The 22,523-nt window shown below is 47.4% G+C and overlaps 10 protein-coding genes across 10 annotated transcripts; 6 read left to right on the top strand and 4 right to left on the bottom strand.

Moving 5' to 3' along the window:
• Positions 1-751: 751 nt before the first annotated feature.
• Positions 752-3,270, top strand: N7483_000781 (WD repeat PLAP family protein; the record flags this gene model as incomplete). The annotated part of the gene is made up of 3 exons (XM_057084219.1): positions 752-799; positions 887-1,340; positions 1,409-3,270. 3 exons carry the CDS (start codon positions 752-754, stop codon positions 3,268-3,270), a joined length of 2,364 nt encoding a protein of 787 aa, XP_056950368.1.
• Positions 3,271-4,096: 826 nt separating this feature from the next.
• Positions 4,097-5,892, bottom strand: N7483_000780 (uncharacterized protein; the record flags this gene model as incomplete). The annotated part of the gene is made up of 2 exons (XM_057084218.1): positions 4,097-5,431; positions 5,500-5,892. 2 exons carry the CDS (start codon positions 5,890-5,892, stop codon positions 4,097-4,099), a joined length of 1,728 nt encoding a protein of 575 aa, XP_056950367.1.
• A 257-nt stretch (positions 5,893-6,149) lies between these two features.
• On the top strand, positions 6,150-7,007 carry N7483_000779 (uncharacterized protein; the record flags this gene model as incomplete). The annotated part of the gene is made up of 1 exon (XM_057084217.1): positions 6,150-7,007. One exon carries the CDS (start codon positions 6,150-6,152, stop codon positions 7,005-7,007), a length of 858 nt encoding a protein of 285 aa, XP_056950366.1.
• Positions 7,008-7,226: 219 nt separating this feature from the next.
• Positions 7,227-8,315, top strand: N7483_000778 (uncharacterized protein; the record flags this gene model as incomplete). Its single annotated transcript, XM_057084216.1, has 1 exon — positions 7,227-8,315. One exon carries the CDS (start codon positions 7,227-7,229, stop codon positions 8,313-8,315), a length of 1,089 nt encoding a protein of 362 aa, XP_056950365.1.
• Positions 8,316-8,620: 305 nt separating this feature from the next.
• Positions 8,621-9,569, bottom strand: N7483_000777 (NADHX epimerase; the record flags this gene model as incomplete). The annotated part of the gene is made up of 5 exons (XM_057084215.1): positions 8,621-9,052; positions 9,119-9,213; positions 9,275-9,340; positions 9,395-9,503; positions 9,558-9,569. 5 exons carry the CDS (start codon positions 9,567-9,569, stop codon positions 8,621-8,623), a joined length of 714 nt encoding a protein of 237 aa, XP_056950364.1.
• A 352-nt stretch (positions 9,570-9,921) lies between these two features.
• On the top strand, positions 9,922-10,546 carry N7483_000776 (mitochondrial 37S ribosomal protein bS16m; the record flags this gene model as incomplete). Its single annotated transcript, XM_057084214.1, has 3 exons — positions 9,922-9,998; positions 10,143-10,335; positions 10,502-10,546. 3 exons carry the CDS (start codon positions 9,922-9,924, stop codon positions 10,544-10,546), a joined length of 315 nt encoding a protein of 104 aa, XP_056950363.1.
• A 2,452-nt stretch (positions 10,547-12,998) lies between these two features.
• Positions 12,999-14,808, top strand: N7483_000775 (uncharacterized protein; the record flags this gene model as incomplete). The annotated part of the gene is made up of 2 exons (XM_057084213.1): positions 12,999-13,901; positions 13,963-14,808. The coding sequence occupies 2 exons, from the start codon at positions 12,999-13,001 to the stop codon at positions 14,806-14,808; spliced, it is 1,749 nt and encodes a 582-aa protein (XP_056950362.1).
• Positions 14,809-16,461: 1,653 nt separating this feature from the next.
• Positions 16,462-17,830, top strand: N7483_000774 (mitochondrial 37S ribosomal protein mS45; the record flags this gene model as incomplete). Its single annotated transcript, XM_057084212.1, has 2 exons — positions 16,462-16,923; positions 17,147-17,830. 2 exons carry the CDS (start codon positions 16,462-16,464, stop codon positions 17,828-17,830), a joined length of 1,146 nt encoding a protein of 381 aa, XP_056950361.1.
• A 286-nt stretch (positions 17,831-18,116) lies between these two features.
• Positions 18,117-18,380, bottom strand: N7483_000773 (uncharacterized protein; the record flags this gene model as incomplete). The annotated part of the gene is made up of 1 exon (XM_057084211.1): positions 18,117-18,380. The coding sequence occupies one exon, from the start codon at positions 18,378-18,380 to the stop codon at positions 18,117-18,119; it is 264 nt and encodes an 87-aa protein (XP_056950360.1).
• A 1,394-nt stretch (positions 18,381-19,774) lies between these two features.
• On the bottom strand, positions 19,775-21,433 carry N7483_000772 (carboxylesterase; the record flags this gene model as incomplete). The annotated part of the gene is made up of 1 exon (XM_057084210.1): positions 19,775-21,433. The coding sequence occupies one exon, from the start codon at positions 21,431-21,433 to the stop codon at positions 19,775-19,777; it is 1,659 nt and encodes a 552-aa protein (XP_056950359.1).
• Positions 21,434-22,523: the final 1,090 nt, after the last annotated feature.

Here is a 22,523-nt window from a genome sequence, read left to right as displayed (position 1 = left end):
GTCACCTGCAGCCCTGGAGCCCACTTTGATGAGTAAGCCCTGGTCCCGCTTCACACGTGCAGTTTCAAGTATGGATTATCATTGTAGTTTCAGATGAAGTTATAGAAGTTGAATTATATTATATCACAAGGACTATAGAGATATCCCAAGGATCTTCAGTGAATTTAGCAAAGCGATGCTCACAAGGGTCTCCTACACAATCTCGGTTCCCAGAACTTAGGGCTTCTTTTCACCGCCAATTTCATTCACATCTGGATTTCCGGCTTCCTGTAACTTAGCCTTGGCCGATATTCCTGTAAGGAGGCCTAAAATCCCTTCCAATGGTTGTAACATTGAAGATCAGGGAGCATTTTCAGTCAATCAAAGCAGATCTCCAAGTACTAACATTCTACCCCGCTATCTTCAATTCTTCTATAGTATATAATTTTTTGTACATACCCTCCATTCCGATCTAAAATAAGAACAATGTGGGCCCTATGGAATCCAATGCTAGCTGATGATGGCCCCTCTCCTTATTCATAATGGGATTTACAATCATTGCCCCCCCTGAAATGAAGTGAGACAATTCTAGTAGGTTCGTCATAGCTCCACCGCCCACGTGATATGATGCGCAGGCGGGGAACCCCAGAACGACTAAAGGACAACAACGCTCACCTTCTAAAGCTTGAAAGATCCAATCAGTGATACCCTTGGTGCTCGTCTCTTTTTTCTTTCTCTTTATTTCTCCCTGAACCCCCTGCAGGCTGTGTGTATGCCTGACTTCAAGATCTCCGCCTCTCTTGAGGGCCACGGCGATGATGTAAGCTCTTATGGCCCATGTTCCTTGCCCGGTACCTTGTTGGCATTCAACAGTTCAGTCGACTAATCTCGCGTTCATTAATTCTAGGTCCGTGCTGTGGCCTTCCCCAATTCTAATGTTATTCTCTCTGCCTCCCGTGATGCTACCGTTCGTCTTTGGAAGCTCGTTTCCAGCCCTCCTCCCGCCTACGATTACACCATCACAGCCCATGGCTCAGCATTCATCAATACCCTAGCATATCTGCCTTCTTCACCCGCCTATCCAGAGGGCCTCATCCTTTCAGGTGGCCAGGATACAATCATTGAAGCCCGACAGCCGAGTAAAGCCGCAGCTGATAATGCAGATGCTATGCTACTAGGCCATGGTCACAATATCTGCGCTCTGGACGTTTCTCCGGACGGCCAGTGGGTTGTCAGTGGTAGCTGGGACTCAACTGCTCGCCTCTGGAAGGTTGGCAAGTGGGAAGCAGATGTTGTCTTGAATGGACACGAGGCCAGCGTATGGGCTGTCCTGGCTTACGATAAGGATACCATAATTACCGGTATGGTGCTTTGAAGAATTAATCACGCGAGTGAAGACCAGCCATACTAACCTTTATTTTGTTGATAGGCTGTGCCGACCAGATGATTCGTGTATTCAGTACCTCGGGGACACTACTTGGAAGTGTCAGAAACTCTAATGATGTCGTTCGAGCTCTTTGCAAGGTCCCCGCTTCGAACCCGACTGGCGCACAATTTGCATCCGCTAGCAACGACGGAATTATTCGACTTTATACTCTTCAAGGCGATCTAGTTGCTTCTCTTCACGGCCACGAGAGCTTTGTCTATTCGTTAGCTGCTCTGCCATCAGGCGAGCTTGTTAGCGCTGGAGAAGACCGAACCGTTCGAGTCTGGAGTGGCACCCAGTGCGTGCAGACTATCACACATCCTGCCATTTCAGTATGGAGTGTGGCAGCTTGTCAAGAAACTGGTGATATCGTGACGGGTGCTAGTGACCGTATTACTCGTGTTTTCAGCAGAAGCCCAGAGCGTCAGGCGGCACCCGAGGTTATTCAACAGTTCGACGATGCCGTCAAAGGATCATCAATCCCCGCAGAGCAGGTTGGAAAGGTCAACAAAGAGAAACTCCCCGGCCCAGAGTTCCTCCAGCAGAAATCCGGTATGAAGGAGGGTCAAGTACAGATGATTCGTCAAGGCGATGGCAGTGTCACCGCCCATACTTGGTCCTCTGCGACTCAAGAATGGATCGCTGTTGGCACAGTCGTTGAGTCTGCCGGCAGCAGTGGTCGGAAAACAGAGTATCATGGACACGACTATGATTATGTCTTTGATGTGGATATTGAAGATGGAAAACCTCCACTGAAGCTCCCCTACAACGTCTCGCAAAATCCTTACGAGGCCGCGAAAAAGTTCATTGAAGATAACGAGCTTCCTATCTCCTATCTGGACCAAGTTGCAAATTTCATTACACAGAATACCCAAGGCGCTACCATCGGCCAATCTTCAGAACCAGCCGCTGAGGGTGAAGATCCCTGGGGTTCAGACCGTCGTTACCGTCCTGGAGATAGTGCAGCTGCTGAAAACGCACAGCCTCCAGCTCCCGAGCCACGCCCCCAGGTCCTGCCTCAAAAGACCTATCTATCAATTCGATCTGCCAACCTCAAGGTTATTGCAAAGAAAGTACAAGACTTGAATGAAAAGGTCCTGTCAGAAGTGGGCAAGGATGTTGCCCTGGATCCAACCGAACTGGAAGCTGTCATCGCTTTATCCAAAGAATTGGAGTCCTCGCAGAAATTAGCCGAATCGCCCGTTGTCGAGACTGGCATTCCATTAATTTACAAAATCGCAACTACATGGCCTGTCGCTAACAGACTTCCTGGGCTGGATCTCCTTCGTCTGCTTGCTGCCGCTGCCCCTTTCACCGCGTCTACAGCATTTAATGGCGATGACCTTGTCTCCGGCATTATCTCCAGTGGGGTCTTCGACTCTCCTCTTCATGTCAACAATGCCATGCTTACCATTCGAATGCTTGCAAATCTTTTCGAAACGGATGCCGGTCGGGCCTTGGCCTACAATAAGTTTGACCAGATCGTTGCTGGAGTGAAGTCTGCATTGGTCAACAGTGGAGAATCGCCAAACCGCAACATCACAATTGCCATCACGACATTGTACATTAATTTCGCCGTCTATGTTACTTCAGAGGGCAGGGAACAGGCTCCTGAGTCATCGGAGCGAGGATTTGCCCTTCTTGAGGAGCTGACGAAGATTGTTTCTGGAGAGAAAGATTCCGAGGCTGTTTACCGAGGACTTGTTGCATTGGGTACGTTGGTGAAGGCTTTAGGTGAAGAGGTGAGGAGTGCGGCCAAGGAAATCTACGAGATTAACACTGTTCTCACGCGGGTTTCTGGGTCTGCTTCCGGAAAAGAGCCACGAGTTAAGGGCATTGTCGAGGAAATCCGACAGGCTCTTTAGTAGCGACGTGTATGTATCTTTTACTTTAGTCGCTCCATAGATATCCTTCTCTTCATAATGACCATGACGCAATGTTTAAATTCATGAACTTCCTCAGTACTCCCTAGGTAGCATTAGCCTTGAAGCATCCAGCTGTCTGTTTTTTTATCTCGCATCTAGTAGGTAGTAGTATTTCACAAGTCCTTACGTGCGCCGCGCTTCGCGCGGCACTGCGAGTGAAGCAGCGAGCATTTGAAATATTCGAATTGGGAAATGTACTATATCCTCAGCACACGGGTGCTTGGCCAGATGTGTCTCCATCCTCCGAGTCTCAGACAAAGATGTTCACATACTTAGTAAGTACAGGGCTCAGTTTTGAGTCAGTAGCATATATAGGTCAACTGGTGAGTGTAATGTGTGATGACCTACACCTCTTTGTAGATAAATACCTACATGGTTACCTATAGGGTTATCTACATGATTACGTGGAGGGGAAGGCTAACTGCCCAGGTGCTATATAATTGGATATAGGTAACTGGAAACCCTAGGGATATCTAAAGTGAGAGATAGCTAAGTTAAGAGGGATATACTCATGTTTAGATAGAATAAATAAAAGAAAAACCTAGCCTATTCGTAAATAGGCTCCAAGGCTGGTTCAAGTTCCAAGGTTCTGCCTCCTTGAGTATTCTGCCAGACGGAGAGGAAACTCGAAAAACCACTGCAACCCAAGTAGGAAAAGAGGTCTATATATTTCCCCTTTAAGGAAACAGAAACTGATACAACGGTTGATGGCTCATGATTTCGGATTTTGTATCTGAATTTGTGATAGTACATTCAAGTTCCAGAATTAAGCCTTGCCCTCAAAACTTCGCAGGTTTTCCACAAGTGGCGAGATAATAAGCTGGAATATTTCGTCTTGCATAGGCTCACTTTCTAACGTAGATGCTTTGATATCAGGCCACATCAAGCATCGTTTGACCACCTTTTCGTATTCTGCTCCACTTTGCGCCCACACAACTGGCAGAAGGCGAGTCGCAGTCTTTAAATTCATATAAGCTTCCACATGGTCATCGTCCTCAGGCATACGAAGTACCTCTAACGTTTGGCATAAGGAAAGCTCAATCAAGACGAGACCTAGTGGGAAAAGAATATCACTCTGGATGAGCGAGAACGTTGAGTTGTCTCTGCACATGCCCCAAGAAGTGGTGTCACTGCCTACATTGCATAGGACGAAAGGCTTGTCGATACTATCCCCAGACACACTTTTAGCAAACATAATATCGGATGACCTCCACTGGGTTTTCAACCAGCTTCCGTGAAATTGGAGTACGCTGCAGTCAAGGTTGACAGCAACGCGCAGACGATGGCCCCACGTGAAAAGAAATCTGTTGGCGCTGGGCATTCTGAAGATATCGCTAGAAGCTGTGATGAGATCTGCGAGTGACTGGGATCTTAGATTCCCAGCAAGATTCCGGACATAATACATATTGTGACGGTGATTCTCATCAGAGATGAATCCGATAGGCTTGTTTGTCTCGTTGTTGGTCTTCACGGTAGACAAGGCTGAGCAGATGTCCATAATCGGCGATAACGAGGATGTATCAGACATCGATAGCTCGTCCTCTGATAGTTTATCGACTGTAAACTGCACTCTGGTCTTTCTTTTTGTTGATATTATACCATCCGAGCTGCCTTGACGGGGAGACTTGTTCAGTATATCCACGCTTGGCTGGATAGCATTCGATTCGGCTTCAATCTCAACTCCGCCGTCCAATCCATTGGCAAGATCAACGAAGTTGTTGGAAGGGAATATTATTCGAAAGCGACAGCTACGTGAGCCATGAGCGGTGTCTTCAAATCCATTCCGGTCCTCTCCAGGATAATCAAGAACGAATTGGATTGAATTTTGATCTCGACAGGCACATTTCCAATACTTTCCCCGCATTATCGCATTATGCAGACTGACGGCTGACTTCCTTGCCCTTTTTTGGCGCAGTAAAGGTCGTTTTGATATCCTTCGTTTTTGGATTGTGGCACGATAATCCGACTGTTCAACTAAGGTCTTGAGGATTCTGTTGGCTGCGTCAATCCGAGCAAAAAGATCAAGATAGATACTCTTCGAGAAAATGTCCTTGAACTTTTTGATCTCTTTTTTGATAGCAGATTGATCTGCTCGGTAGGTCTGCATCACAATAAACACACTGGTCAGATGGAAGTCCGTAGAAGATTGTCTATATGTCAAGTACTCACCTTCACAGACGCATTCTTATCCAGTCCAAGCTTCCGTGACAGTTCCTCTAACAGATTGGCAAGCTCCGTCATTGTTTGGTTAAAAGGCTCGAAGTCTCTCCCGAGCTTTTCGTGAAGACTCGCTCGCAGATTCTCTTTTTCCCACATATTCCCGAGGGGATTGTTCCGCAGCTCGTCGAGCCCATCTTCGTATTCAACAACTCCATCAAGGGTGCGCTCCAGAGTATTGACAAAAATGGCTTGTTGGGTCCCCAGACTTGATGAATATCCTTCAAGTTCCCTGCGGTAGCGCTTGGCTCCGAAGCTCTTGATGGTCTCAAGCCCCTGGACATAGCTATCGAGCTGATTGATAACAAGTGGAAGAACTGCAAGTGCGATTCCTGCAGCCTCCATTTTAAGGGTCAAAACAATCAAAACATATATTGTTGAGAGGTGAGTAAACCCCAGAGGCCATACTGTGTAAGCACTGAGGGGTAGCTAAATACCTAAGTAAATGTACTATAAGCAGCCCCGAACTAGTATTCTTACATCGTGCAACTCGAACTCAACTTCCAGCGCTTGGCCTGACAGAGCAACTTGAAAAACACATCCCCATCCAAAGTTTATGAGAGTGAATTCGGATTGTGAAAATATATCAAAGAATATGAAATATGCAAAACTTCATCCTCGCAAGGTTTACGGAACATTTGAAGGCTGCTTTCAAACCATCGCACGATGAGACCTTGACCACTGAGCCAGTGAATTCAAACGACCAATCCATTGAGAGAGACAAGCAACATGTGCTAGCCACAAAGACAGATTCAGTAATAAATATCTCGCCTGTCGTCATCCGGTGTCTTCGAAATTTAAACCAGCTTGTGACCAAAGACTTGTCGTCCTTCGAATCAGAAGTACCGCAAGCGCTATGGAAAGATGAACTGGGCCGCCTGCGAGTTTGGGCTGCAAATATTGGGGCGCCTCAAACTGGTAAATCGTCGCTAGACTATCGATTACGAGATGCATCTCATATCAAAAAGCAAATGATCCGCCTTCTTCAGCGACTGCAGAGACTTACAGAAGATGTCCATGATGTTCTGCACATTTCACTTGAGGAAGACAATTTTTTGGACCTGAGTGGCGATGAAGATGATGAACCCAAAACAGAGATACAGTCTATATATCATGCCTTACGAGATACCATCAACAATCTGTTTCAGATGTCGATGACCATCCGAATGCCAGCTCAACACGATCGTCTCATTGGTACAAAAAGGTCGGATGCGGTTTTCTATGAACATTTTGATCGGCAACATGTTACTGCAAAACACCCAGAAGCGAAAGAAGATGTACTCAATCGTCTTGGACTCGCAATTTCACAGCGTCGAGCCGTCATGCGATACCGTGAGCGTCATCCCGCCAAGCTTGGTCAGGGTCTTGACAAGGCAATCGATGATGGACAATCAAACAAGCTATCCGATACAGTTGCAACCGAATTCGTGGAAATTCCTCTTGTAGCGAAGGGTGACTGAGAATTGCAAACTGTGGCCTCACAAACTTCGTATGCTCAAACCATACTACACGGGTCTGAGGGAATGGTACTACCGCCTCCCCCAAAAGATGCTGCAGATGGAGCTTCATTTGAATGCCCTTATTGCTTTTTGATTATAACAATATCAAACCGAAAGGCGTGGACTCGTCATGTTTTCAATGATTTGCTGCCATATCTGTGTGTTTTTCCTAATTGCCCAATGCCCCATCGACTGTATGAGAGCCGCCGAGAGTGGTTCTGTCATTTACAGAACGAGCATTCAATATCTGGCGGTGCAGCTGAGAATATGAGCTGCCCACTCTGTCTGTCATCCGTTTCATCGGGGAAAGAGCTTGAAAGACATATCGGTCGACACCTGGAGGAATTGGCGCTTTTTGCATTGCCACGATCCGAAGAAGATGACAACGAACCTCGAAATTCCTCCAATGAAAATTCCGATGAGGATGAACTCATAGAGTCAAACATGATTAAAGAGCCAGAACAGCGACCTGCAGATCGGGAAGCTCTTGGCGAAAATGAGGATGAGCATGATTATGATGAACCCGATGTTATCGCCCTTCGACACCGTGCAACGATCTATCCACTCCATTACTGTGCATATTCCATTGATGACGGGGATCTCACCGTCGGTCAACTGAGAATTGACGCTGCAAAGCTACTAAAAGTCGAGTCTCCCGACTCCATTCGATTGCTGTATAAAGGAAACCTGCTTAGAGATGACAAACAATCTTGTAAAGCTGCCAGGCTCAAACAGCATTCAGAAGTGTTATGTGTCGTCTCCGAGGTGAAGGTCGATACAACGCGCATCGTCGGTAGCGACGATTCAAGCGACGATGCACCTCGGGCTCCGTTTCAGTCAAAAGACAAGAGAAAAGTCAGAACATCTCAATCTCCTCCAGGTGAAGATGAAACACAGTTACCTCCCACCCATCCATCACGACACACGTCACCCACGCGAGCTCCCAACGCACGTACGCCTTTACCGCCAAACTTGAAAGTATTACGTACACTAATGGAGCAAGTCAGTGCTTTGACTATCTATCTCCGTCGTGATATGACCCCTCTTTGCGAGGAATTTAGGAGTAACCCACTATCGGATATCGGGAAGCGAGACTTCGAGTACAGGAGGCTGAGCGAGACAATTCTTGCTCAAGTGATGCTCAAAGCAGATGGTATTGAGCCAGATAGCGACCCGATCGTACGCAATGCTCGTAAGATTCTCATCAAAGAAGCCCAGGCTCATTTAAACATGCTAGAAGAGGTACCTAGGAAAAGGATAGGTTCATAACCACTACATAATTCCCTGTGCGGGAAATAGAAATCTCTTTCAAGTTGGAGAAAATTGATTGTATTGAAAACATCTAGGTTTTGAAATTACAACATCCATATAAGAGGCCAGTAGCACCGGAATGGCAACCTTGGAACTTGCTAGAGACTACATGTGGCACCATTGAAGCTTCCCTATTTGCCGGCGGTCTCAACGTTAGTATGGGTTTCTCAAACTCAGAATACATGTACAAGGGCCATTGAATATCAAAATCATGGTTCGCATTTCTTCATCGACTCAATCTGACCAGGTCAATCATAGATAATCTAAAGTCTCCCCTCCGCATCAACCTCCACTTCCAGAACTTGTTCAATTCCAGGATATGGTGGTAAACTCAAGCCATATTTATCCGTGATATCCTTGGACAAGAACCGACCTCCAATAAAATGCCTTCCCCGATAAAATTTGACACAGGGTTTCGGGGCTGTCAAGCTAATCAAGGCCTGCGGCATAAACTTAGCACCCGGACCCTCTTTCGGTGGTCCACTCTGGATATCCCATGAACTGGGCGCATCAACACTTAAAACGGGGGTAGAGGACGTTTCAATCTGGGAGATGATAGAAGGGAATGGATCTCTCAAGGGTCCACCGAACGAAAATCCGAAGATGGCATCAACGAGGAAATGCGATTCTTTCAAGGCGGTTGGGAAATCTGTTATGAAGGGGACGGAGAGGTTATGCAGTTGAGTTTTCAGGCGCTGGTATATATAGTTAGTTTTAGAAGGCTAGAGTTTTGTTCCTTCCGCTGCCAGTGGTAGTTTTACCTGATATAGTTCATTTTTTCCTTCTTTGGGATAATAGACGGATGAGTTGTATCCATATTGAGCGAGATGTCGAGCTGCGACGAGTCCATCACCACCTTTTGATTTGTTAGACTGGGCAGTGGGCATGGTATCAAGTCTTTGATTAGGTTGTCGTACCGTTGTTACCTGGTCCACATACAACGAGCACATTCTTGCCGGCGCTAAGTGGGTGAACTTTCCAGACTGTGATCTCATGTCAGCTTGTGCGCTTTATAGACCTCGAGTAGTGCAATTGACCAGCTTGTGACACTGAGAGCCCTGCTAGCTCCATGAGCTGGTCCAGGGACCAGCCGCCCATTTCCATGAGATCTTTATCAAGGGAGGCGGCATCTTTTGCCGAGATTGCCTAAAAAGAAACTTCATTAGCTTAAGACAGAGGGTGGCCTTGTCGTAAACATACCTTTAAAGTCATTGTGGTTGCTTTGGTGTAGCGTTGACAAGCGGAGAGTGAGAAGCTTCTCGCTAGAGCAGAGCGAAACATGCAGCGACAGTATAGAGCCAGGTCAGTAGGAGCATCTAAATTGGATGTTTTGGTGGCCAGATATTCTCTTAAACCCTCTGTTAGGTCACTGGCAGCTTTGGAGTAAGGTCAAGGTCCTCAGTATACATCCGCATTGCATCATCCCCCGCCGACGCTAATCCATATCGGGTTATATCGGACTATCTTTTCTTCCGTCTCTCCTTGAACTTTTGCGGAGCCCATTTCACGCAATTGAGTCGAGTCCAGATCCCATTAATTGCGAACACATCTCACATCCGACATAATGGTTGTCCGAATTCGATTGGCGCGCTTCGGCAACAAGCACGACCCTTTTTACAACATCGTCGTGGCCCAGGCTCGGTACGTGTGACTACTTTTTCTTCCCGTCGTTCCGTTGATTCAACACTCGATTCTATCGACGCATTTATCCCAATTAATGGCGCTTTATTTTCGGAAATACGATATGCATGTCATTTCTCTGGATTAGTACTAACATCAGTCCAGCTCTGCGCGTGGCTCCAAGCCCCTCGAGGTTATCGGCACCTACAACCCCATCCCGAAGCGTGCGGCGACCTTTTCTAGCGAAAATGCCAACCTACGCCCTTACAAAGAGATTGCGCTGGACCGTTCGCGTGCGAAGTACTGGCTGGGTGTTGGTGCGCAGCCCAGTGACCCAGTTTGGAAGCTGATGAGCATGGTATGTGGCCATAGATGCATCGCGGTCGAACGAATCAATTGTGGAGCGGATTGAAGGCGATTGCATTGATTTGAATGTCATTTTCAAATCCCTTCCAGTCTACTTCGCAGGGATCTCGCTCCGACGAGTTCATTTGATAGGTTTGCTAACTGGATGGTTATTCTAGGCCGGCCTCGTTGAACCTAAGCCCACCACTTTCCACAAGGCATAACTACCACCTTATCTTGATTGAGATTGCCTATCAAGCCCTCTAGTGAAAGTACCCAGATAATACTGTGGTCATAACTAGTAGCTCAGGTAGCTGTCTCACTGAGGCCAGTTATTACTGGCTCCGACCTGTACTCTTCTCTCTTTCTCTTTGATTCTGGCATTTGAGGCGTTTCTTGCGAGTTGGGCTATTTTTTTTTTGGAAAAAGCCCGTTGAGGGGGACAAATTAATCCCCCACTTGATCGATGCACGGAGTACTATGTATACCATTGACTATGTATATCTATTATGCGAGAGCGTCCCCGCGCAAATAAGCATGGGAGGAATACAACCTCCCACATGATAACCGGCAATTTTTTATTCTGCCGATCACATCCTCGATTCGAAAGTACGTACATTAGTTAAACGCAAACTTTAGAAGTGTATAGGAGTTTGTTCCTCCATGGGTCCGATTTAACGCGCGATCCATGACCCATACACAGTGACGCGCCTATGACCGGTCCTTCCACGCCGCATCCCAAAATACGCTTCAACCCAGGCACGCAGACACATATGAGAGAATAGGCTAGCCCATATCGGGTGCCAGGCTTCTGTCCCCCGAAGACGCCTCTTCTCTCCACGGCCCAACCATACGAACCAGCGGCGCTCGATAAGCCCAAGCCATTTCTTGGTGTTAGCCAATCCGGTTGTGTATCCGGGCTGAACCTGTGGCAATTGGTCAGCTGCCCTGGAGGATCGCCATGTTTTGAGTTTGAAAATTCCATGGATTGGGGCTGACAAGTGCTTCGTTGGGCTCTTTGTCCTACTTTGCCCCGTGTCAATGAAAAAAAGGTCAACTGGTGCCTGGACATTTTTACTCCAGGAATGTGAATGATTATGGGGTTTACATGTAGAACTGGAAACTCTATATGTTCTGTTTTTTTCAATATATTATTTTATATTAATTTTCTCTTTCATATTTGATAATATAAATTAAATCTGGCTTTCACTTTTTCTAAAGATCCATTCATAATGAAATGTTCTTTTGTTTCTCTACTGTACTTTCACATAGCCGTATACGAACCAGGTAAGCCGAGAGTCAGGTATCTCTGATTTCGGAAGGCTTAGACGTGTTCAAAATAGTTTAATGACAAAAGTACTGAATAAATTAGGCAGAGCTCGAGTCTTATGTCTTATGTAGTATTCTTACTGCAGGTAGCTCGGTAGCTCAATAGCTAGCTATTAGCTATTAGCTAGCACATGTGCAGATTATGTTAGGTCTATTTCATTTGAGGCGAGCTGCAAGCCCGTTTAAGTGCCGTAGTAGTCCGTGCTGACGGGCTTGCGACCGGGGGTAACTCCATATTCTGCTTACTCCAGAGTCCAGATGTCTGTTACTCCAGTTCTTTATTATTTGATGAAACATTTAAATGACTGGGGACCAGGTTCTTGGAGAATACAAAGCGAGATCTCCCATTATTTGATCTAATATTATAGTAGAATCATCTATAGATAGAGTTAGAAAGACAATTTCATCAATCTTAATATCTAATACTAAAATAGGAGTATGGTGATATATGAGATTGTACGGCAAGCCGCATGACTCCATCCACCTGCGTGTTTCTAGAACAAACCCCCCAGTTTTCCGATATCAAATCAATTTCCAAAAAAGCAACTGCTCTTGGAGATTTTCCACATCAAGAACAGGAATTTAACCAAAAAAGAGAAAAAGAGAAAAAAAAGAAAAAAGAAAAGAAAAAAGGAATAAACCCGAGGGACATTCCACAATGTACGGGGCACGCACTTTACCCACGCCCACGTTCTGCAAGCGGCCAGGTTCCAGGGCACCTCTATGTAATTATATGACGAGGTATTGTAATTTATGAGGATAGTACTTGACTTAAATATATACCCCACTTACTAAGAATAGGTTCCTTCCCCCTGTACTGTACATGTTTCCCCCGTCAAGTCGCGTCGTGAGAGCAGATCCATGGATCTGGCACCTGGCTCTTGCACTCGACCGTTCCGGACTCTTTTCTTTTCCCCCCCTTCTCCCCCTTCCACCTTTCTTTTCCCCCCCCTCCATCTCTATCCTTCTCCCCCATCCTTTTGCATCCATCATTCTCTATTCTCCAACCTTCCTTTTTTCCCTTTCCCCCTTCCATCTTGAAGAGACGGATTCCGACCTTGATCTATCCCCCGTTGTGATACTGTGTGTGAGAGTGACTCGAAATTCCGCGCGCGCCACTGTCGCAGATCCGATGAGGAGCGAACATCCCGGTTACCTCGACTTATCGATTGAATCGCTCGTCTCGCCCATTCATTTCATACGCGCATTAGCTGTCCTGGTCGCATAATTCGCGCGCTGCAATATCGCTCCTCACAGCGACTCCTGTTTTTTTTCCTCTTTCCCGCGGGCTAACCCTCGTGTGTCGCGACTTCTCGACTTCCTAAAAAATTTCAAATTTTGTGAGGGATGAGCGGCAGCTCGAATCAGTCCACTCGAACGAGTCCCGGCTCTTTCGGAACAACTCAGCGCACAGAGTCCGTATCTTCTGGTTCTTCGCCGACACAACAGACCCTCTCCCAAGCGCCCGCGACGGCTCAGCATGCGATGTCCACCGACGTGTATAGCCCGACTGTCTCGCAAGCGCCAACATCTTTAGGCCCTACTTTTACCTACCCCTTTTCTTCGCCTCTCGGTCCTTCTTCCTCCTTTGATAGCGGAATGCGCCTCGGGGATACCGATCGCAACCTCCAGGGCCTAAATGGCCTGGGGCGCGCGTCCAGTGGTGGAATGATCTTGATGCGCAAATTGCCCAGGAATACTAGCCGTGAAGCTCTTCGCAGTATGCTGCTTTTCGCTAAGGACTTTGTGGATGCCGATTTCGTGACTTCAGATCTCCCTGAAGATGATGGATTTTTGAGTGCGATCGCGCGCTTCAACACTTTGCCCGCAGCTGAAGAGGCCCGTGCTCTCCTGGATGGCAAGCCCAACTCTAAGAACGATGCGAACATGGTGGTTGAGATGTACCCTGGCCCTGTCGGATCCAACCTCTCGAATGCGCGTCGAAACACGATCGATCATACCGCGACGCGTGGCTTGCTTGGTGGTGTCCCCTCGAACGGTCCTTTGTCGCGTCAATCATCCCGGTTCAATGGAACTTTCCAGAGTTTGGAGAGACTGTCAGCTACAAACCCATCTGCGGTGATCGGTGAAGGGTTGCCTTCAGCATCGGAGTCTGGGTCGCGTCTCCACAACCTATTCTCACCACAATCCCCGATCGGAAACGGTGTTGGCGATTTGCCACGCATCACTGGAAAGTCGATGATCGATGAGGATCCTGATGAGGAGACTGGAGAATTGCTGAAGGACCCTGTGGGTTATGCGGAGAATGGCCACTCAGTCTCTGTTGGACGCCGTTCGACAAACCCCCCAGATCCCAACTGGTCGTTTCGGTAGCCTTTCTCTTTCGACCAATATGTCGCCTCCTTTACCTAATTACGCTTCTGGTGGTCCCGGTCCCCGTATGAGTGGAAGCGGCCCATCATCTGCCTACTCTAATAATGTGAATCACGGCCATGGCTACCCCTATGGTAGTCAACACACGCCTCGCCATAGCTTGCCAGCTGCCAACCCTAATGACCTCAACCCACCTTGCAATACGCTATACGTTGGAAATTTGCCGCCCGACACTTCGGAAGAGGAGCTCAAGGCCCTGTTTTCCAAGCAGCGCGGTTACAAGCGACTCTGCTTCCGCAACAAGCAGAATGGACCAATGTGTTTTGTGGAATTTGATGAAGTCGCGATGGCGAGCAAGGCCCTTAACGAACTATACGGTTACAAATTGTCCAACAGTGTCAAAACTGGCATTCGTCTCAGTTTCTCTAAAAATCCTCTTGGTGTGCGCTCTGGTCAACCTGGCAGTATGACTTCTACCAACCCACTTTCCGGCCCCGGTGGAGTTCCTGGAGGCAGCAGTCTAGGTGGCATGCCGAGTCATATGTTTTCTTCGGTGACTGGACCTCCCCCAGGCCTCGCAGCACCACCGGGTCTTGCCATGCCCATGCCGATGCGCAATGGCAACAACATCCACGGCCAGGGAAATGCCCACCCCATGATGAACAACTCTCAGTTCAGCCATAACTCCGGTCTAGGAATACGAGCCAATGGAGCTAATTCAATGATGATGTCTCCACCTCCTGGGAACGCGGCCACCAATAATGCAGGCCCAAACATGAATGGCTTCAATTCCTTCTACCCTGACTACATGATGGGTCGTTAAAGGGCACGCCCACGCTTTCCTTTTCGAGATGATGTCCGGCATGTTTTGATGAATGAACTGGGGTATCGGCGTATTGGGGGGGTTCCTTTTCATTTTCGCGAGCTAGATCAGCATTCGGCGGCTGCATACCTCTCGGGAGTATTGATTCGGGACTCTGCTTTTCATTCTTTCTTTTCCTCTGATTTAATCCCTCTATTTTTTCATGTGCGTTGGCTGTCTTCTTCGTTTTGTTGTATTGCATGGGGACTCGGGCGCTCTTTTCTTTTCACATTCATTATTTCCCCTTGGGAGGATTTGCATTTCAGGTCATTGTTCAGCTTGTATTCTTATTGTCTCTTTATTATGTGGGCACCACACATCGTGTCTGCTTCTGTCCACCATTTTGCGTTCTTCATCACTCCACCCTCATACCCTTCTGTTGCTTAGTTTTTGTTTTTATTATTGGGACTGCTCATATTTGACTTTTCATCCTTTCTATTCTCCTGCACGGCCTTAGGTACTTCGTCATCCACCGTGTATTCAGTGTTATGACCTGCCTAAAAAAAACCGTCAGCTTTATTTGACCGTGATTCCCCTTTTTATCAGCTGATTGAAATTTTGTTTCTCCATTTCTACAACTATGCATCTTCATGTGTCAACTGGAATGGATTTTGCTATTATTTTGTTGCACCTGATTCGCCTTCCCCTATTTCAAGTATCAAAGATGGTGTCTTATGCGGCTTTTCTTTGCCTCCTCACCTTAATATCTCTCACTGCATGGTATGAGCTACGGAATGCCGTACTCTCGACTTCAGTTGTCGACTACGCATTATCGCGGGCGTTTCTCTCCGGCTATAACCATACATCGTCCTTCAAGCAGAGGAAAAGATCAAGGCGTACGGCTATTTTTTTTTTGTTTTCGCTTAACATTCGCATTCATGGATTTTGCTGAAGCCTGTCTCGCTTGCATTGCCACTATTTCTCTTATGTGTTCTATGCTTTTATGCCTCTTTCCTTTTCTTGGGGCGGATTGCTTCGAATTGAGAGGAATCATGTCTGCTTCAATGGTCTAATGGCTGTGTTCTATGATTTTTATGCCTGGGATAAGACGAAGAAATGCGGCGTGTCTTTTATCTCTTTATTGGTATTCGTTGTGCCTTTATTGACTCACTCGTTTCTCTGCCTTGCTGGTGGATCTGATACTGATACATTTGCTTCAATCTGTACTTGATACACAAATGAACCTTTTGCAACTATCTTGATTCAAATGTTTGTAACCTTGGAAGTGACTGTGTATTCTAGTAGTATAGAGGCAAACCTTGCCTATGATATCTGTACTATTTATCCCCACGAGTTCCCCTCTGGGATACGTATCTCCTTCATCAACTGAAGCTACATGATGCCCTACACGGAACATTGAGGGTGGTCCGGTTGAGAGGCTCCACCATACTGAACAAACCACGTGACCACACGCCAACCTTTCCGCGCGGAAAAGTTTCTTCCCTGCCACAACACATACACCTCAACATCCCCCCAATACCCTCAACCTTTATCCCATTCTAGCAGCAGGCTGTTAATGGCCGTTGCCGTAGTGGAATATTGTTCAATTGCTTTATCTTCTCCATAAATCCCCTTCTTTACTTAATTTTTTGGGCATTAGCCCTCTCTACCCAGATGGCGCCCAGGATACAGACTGGACGTGTGTCCAACACCATCCTCCCCTATCTCTCCTCCTCCACATCCTCCTCCTCTTCATCATTCTCTCCGTTATGTCCCTCCTCACAATCCCTTTCCCGTCAATTCTCTGCTACGGCAGCTTCACAGACCAAGCTTCGTCGGCAAATGTTTGAATGGCTTAACACCGAAGGAGCTGCCTACAAGCACCACATTCCCAATGAAACCAATTATTTGAAGGGTGTTCGAGACTTTGAAGCTGGTCCGGCGAAGCCGTTCCCAAACAACCGAAATTTCATTAGCGAGAGTGTTCTTAGCGAAGACCTCCGCAACAAAGTTTACGAGCTAGTTGTGGAACAAAAGAAGAGTATTCGTGCTGTCAGTGTCCAACTAGGCATTGACATGCGACGAGTTGGTGCTGTCGTACGATTGGTAGAACTCGAGCGAAGACAACAAGCACAGGTATGATCATCCCTTTGAATCTATTTCTCTCCCTCTGTCACCCACTTGCACTCCCCCGACGCAATATGATGAGACAAGAAAAAATCGATTAGTCTTGAAGACACAAGCTTTGCTTGACTGGTTAGAAACTTTCCCTTGACTGAAATAATTGCTGTCATCCTATTCATTATCATGACTCTCAAAATCTTGTTTCTCGGCGACATAGCTAACAGAAACCGATTAGGGTAAACCTATGGCAAAGCCATACGCTCGTGCCGTCCATGAAATGATTCCGGTTACACAGCTCGCCGATCCTAATGAGCGCCAAACCTATCACGAGCCCATTAATGACCTCCCTGCCCACCCTACTACCGGTGCACAGATCTTCTACCCTGTCCCCGAATCCCGCTCATTTACTCGTGTTGACGCTGGTCGCGTATTCTCTGCTGCCCCAGCCCTGGAGCACTCGCGTAAAGACGAGTTCGCTCACCCCTCCGACCTTGCCGATGTTGTCTTCGAGAAGCCCGGCTCGATCGAGTGGGTTGGTAAGGGCGATAACGCACGCCAAGTGCTCCAGCCTGCGGATGTGCGTATTCCCCACCCGCAGCTGGTTCAACTTGATCGCGATCGCGCCGCATTCCCTACCGAGCGCCGTGCTGTCGGTGAGCGTCACGCTCAGCGTCTCGAACGCCAGGAGAAGAATGAGGAGAAGCTCCGTGAGAAGGCCCGCTCCCGTCGTGAGGACAGCATTAAGCATGTTGAGCCTGAAGGCGGACGCTTTGACTTCCGTATCAAGGATGCCGTCTTTAGCGAGCAGACTGTAGGCCAGGATGGTCGTGCCCCCTGGGCTCCTGGTCGCCGCTATGGTGTGCCTACCAATGACCGCAAGCGCGGCACAGTCAAGATTCCCACTCGTGTTGAGGCTTAAGTCCTTTACCGAGGGGTATTCCTTTCTGTCGCGTGCTCGTAATGAGCTGTATAACCCTTTTCTGTTTTGTCTTTAAGCGTCTCATTCCTTCGGAATGAAGAATTGTACTTGTACTTATACAACTTTATGGCATTGTCTATCTGCCCATGTATCTATACCACATTAAGGATTATTTTCTTCCAAGCTTCAATCTTGTCACATTTTCGTATCAAGTTCATTTCAAATATTTCGTAAGTACAGAGTCATCGTCTGCATGGTATATCCCAATCTTGAAAATTGGATTAAATCACCGCATCTCACCAACAGACTGGCATCTCTTCCTTCCCTTCCTCACCCCAACCCATGCCCCGAGAGCATCAGCCTCACTCTCACTCTCCGACGGTTCAGCAAAGAAATTCCATAACGATGTCACAATGCCCTGAGTCCATGTTGTACCATGCGTGGTACTAGGAACGCTTGTGCCGGTGGCTCTCTTTATAGAGCCTGGGGTCGTACGAGTGGGAGACTGGTCAGCTGCCAGTGTAGAGGCCAGAGTTGATGATAGAGACATGGCGATTACTATTTCTGGACTGAATCGAGAGTTTCGGTTTTTGTTTTCGATTTCCTGCACTTCAAGTTTGAAGTTTCCGGTTTTTTCAACTTGAAGTTGTTCTGAAGTGCCGGGATCTGTATGTGCAGGTAGAAGCTTATCCAGCTAAACACTGATGCTCGCTTGGGCTTTCGTCTCAAGGGTTCGTGATGAGTCTCGCCTGAAGCTGGTGCTCCGAAGATCTTGAGATTGATGGATGATGGATGGATGTGTTTTCAGCTTGAACTTGAAGCGCTTGAAAGTCCTGCCTGTACTCGAAGTGCCAGACGATGGTATTTATATATCCAAAAACCTACTACTAGTACTGGCAGGTGGAAGTATCCAAGATTCAGATAGTGGCGAGTTGATAGATAGGTTTATCTCGTCACGCCGTTGCAAGTGTTATCATTTACTCGGCACTTGAGTAAATGGGCAGCCACTGGAGGCGAATGAATGCTTATAAGTACTCAAGCAATCTGCCAGGTGGGAGAGGTCATGTGGGGTTACCATGACGATATTCATGCAGATACGGCCCCGGGGGCGCCTGATGCATGAATTCTGCGTATGATGGGTCATGGACTGGCTAGCTGAATATGCAGCTGAAGACTACTCCGTAGTAGTACGGAGTTAATACGGAGTAATGACAACAAAGCAAAAATCCATAGACTCGAAGGGAAAAGAAAGATCTAGAAAAGAAAAAGCAAAGCGGAGGCTATTCGAGTCTGAGTTACACTTATGCGCACGAGGTCCCTTAAATCTTTCTTTGTACTACATGTGATATACTTCTGGTGTTCGATAATCCGGGTGGAGGAACGTGCGTTCAGCTTGAAGCTGTGGGGTTATGGTGGGGGAATCTGATAGGTGAGTTTTGGAAGTAGATCTGAGCAAAAGCAAAAATATCAGTAGTACTCTGTGGTACCTATGCATGTCTGCAAATGTTTATGCGGAAAACTTGAATTTATGTGATGTGATTGGCAAGTGGGCATGTTGACAACACATCTGCATGTGAGCTGAGATGATCCAAGGGTGGAAATGGGAAAATGATTCATGTTGGCATTTGTGGAACATAATAGACATTTTAATGCGATGATCTTCTCCATTTCTAAGGAATATTCAGGTGGTACAACATATTCAAGTTAAATGTTCATTCAGCTTCAAAGTTTTCTACCAAGATTTGAATGAAGATATGGAGATCCGAGTCTCATGTACATCGATTAGATATCTATCATATGTGCATAGTGATGAAATATCAAGAAGGATAGTATAATGAAGATAAAAGCACATTGATGGCTATACAGATCAATATTTGAACATGATCGGGATAAATGAAAAACACAGTTGTCCAACATGCTCAACCTCCCCAAAATGTTAAACCTCTAGTAGGAAATCTGCTCGCCGTAGTAGTCCATGATGAAGTCGACATACTCATCAGAGCGAGCAATGGGCACATTCTCAAAGGCATCACCCAGCTCCATCACAACATGAGTGCCGTTAGCATCGTTGGGAGTCCATTGAGGCAGCTTGCCACTGCCGTGGTACGAGCCACCCTTGTTGGGGTTAAGGGTCTTGGCGAAGTTAGCCCAGTAAGAGGACATCTTCTCCTGGATCTCGTAGTCGATAGCAGTGAAGGGGTAGGTCTCGGTGTTAGCGTAGAGAGCGTTCAGGGCGTACATGATCTCTGACTGGTGGAAAGCACCCTGGTCCTGGCCGGGAGGAGCGTGGGTCCAGTAGTAGGTGTAGAAATCAGCGGAAGCAGCCTTGTACCAGGCAGTACCGTAAGCCCACGAACCGACAACGGACATATCACGGGCGGCGGCGTTCCAGGCTTCGTTGGCGAGGGTGCGGTTGTTCTGGCTGCTGTAAAGGCTGAAGTAGCGGTCGGCAAGATCGCCGTACTTTAGGGTGCAGTAGTACTTGTACTCCTCCAAAGTGTAGTCGTTAGTCGGCGAGGCACCGGACTCATCCTTGGTGTTACCGGTGATGACGGGAACATCGTTGGCGGGTCCATTCTCCAGCGACATGATGTATTTCTCGGGCAGAACGTAGTCGTCCAGCACAGGCTTGAAGATCAGAGGGTACATGGCGGAAATAGCAGTCACCCACCAGATCCAAGTACCGTTGACGCGGTCCTGAGAGCCAATCAAAAGGTCCTCCATTGACTTCTCACGGAGCTCGGAGATAGAAGAGGCGTTGTGGAAGGTGGTGTAGTTGACACCGTGGAAGATCGCAGCCGACATGTTGTTGTAAGAAGTGGCAAGACCAGCAAGCATAGGATCGTTGGGCCAGCGGATTCCGGACTCAGAGATAGCACCATGGAAGTATCCGGAGAAGAGAGGGCTGTTCACGGCGTGGTAGGTCTGGGAAGAGCCGAAAGACTGACCAGCGACAACAACGCGGTCAGGGTCACCACCGAAGTTGGCAATGTTCTTCTGGATCCACTTCAAGACCTCCAGCTGATCAAGGACACCGTAGTTTCCAGAAGTGTTGTGACCGGTAGCTGCGAGACCCTCAGCATTGAGCTCAGGATGAGCGAGGTAGCCAAAAGCATCATCACGACGGTTGAAAGAGACCAGAATGACATCCTTCAAAGCCATACCACCACCGTACCACCAGGTGTTATCACTAGTCTCGTCAGAGCCCTGGTTCCAGAGCATGACAGGGAGCTTAGCATCTGCAGTACCAGCATTGGTCCAGATGTTCAAGTTGAGACAGTCCTCGCTGATGTTAGAGTTGGAGCCGCTAGGACAGGCGTAGCCCCATGTCGAAGCGTCGAAAGTTTCAGTCCAGGACTCGCGAGGCTGAGGGGGCTTCCAACGGTTCTGGTAGGCAGTGTCTGCTGCGAAAGGAATACCCAGGTACGCGGTGACATTGGATTCAGAGCGGTTGAAGTAAGTCTCCAGAGTCGATTGGTTGAAGTACTTGAAGCCCTTAACAGGTCCCAGGTGAGTATCGATAACCTCATCCCAAAGCTGGGCCTCGGCGACAGCAGCACCGAGTGCCAGGGCAGTAAGACCCTTGGTAACGAAGGAGGTCATCTCGCTAGATTGGTCTCAAGACACAGAGCGAGGAGACTGAGGAAATTGGTTGAAGACGATCTTGGATTAAAATATTCATCGCGGACGATCTCCCGGTTTATATATGCCCAGGTGTACGCATTCAGTCCTGGAGGTTTACTGATCCGAGTCAACCAATATCTGGCTCACTACCACCTGAGCAGCAACAAACTTGAGCTCCCCACAAGAAGGGAAGGACCTTACGCATCATCCATGATGATACTTGCCAAGACGGGCATAGTATTTCCGTTCGAAACCACCTGGGCACCGATAGGTACTCAACTTCGTACCTGCATATCGTGAATAAAACCTCGGGTGGACGGCGCCAAGGTCCGAAAACCCAGGATAATCAGATTGAGGGGATCAATCATATCAATTTTCCCCGTCATAAGCATCCAAGACCGAATCCACATTGAGGAGAAGTGAACGCGTATACTTGGCATTGCATGGCTGGTTACAGGGTTGAGAGGCAACAAGGTCCGAACCTGAAGAATATGAGACCCACCAACTGATGTCAAAGCGGGAATTAGTACGACGATCATTCACGAATCAGGAGTCCCTTTGCGAAAACAGGGAGGGCCGCGTGTCTTGAGTTACTTAACTCACTTGCCATCTTCGAGCCTTGGAGGGGATTTTTTGGTGGTGATCGGTCGGATCTTCCAAAAAGAGAAGGCCAGACCGTATCACCGAACGAATTTCCGAAGTCGCACCATTTATGCAGGGACGGGATGATGCAGAGAATCCAGAGTAGCCTGATATACTCTCTTTCGTAACCGAAATGCCGATGAGTGAATTATTGTCCGGTGGTTCTTTACAAAAGTACATAGTAGTACCAAGTATCTCCAGATGTCCAGATCTTACATCAAAACTCGGAGAAATTGATTGGGAGATCGGCTATTCACACCATTAATTCATGATTCATGATACCATAGGGATCGGATCAATTGTTTTCCATCATCCCATCCAATGATGTTATCTAATCCAAGTTGGATGTTCTCAACCTTGCATCACCTTGGTAAACTACTATAAACTCTTTGCCCATAGAGCATAAATCCTTAAATTCCAATATGGC

Source organism: Penicillium malachiteum, assembly GCF_028827825.1.
Source record: "Penicillium malachiteum strain IBT 17515 chromosome Unknown utg000001l:1.0-8184562.0:1.0-8186909.0, whole genome shotgun sequence".
Taxonomy (NCBI): Eukaryota; Fungi; Ascomycota; class Eurotiomycetes; order Eurotiales; family Aspergillaceae; genus Penicillium; species Penicillium malachiteum.
The sequence above is the reverse complement of the archived record's forward strand: the minus strand, read 5'-3'. Positions and strand labels throughout refer to the sequence as shown.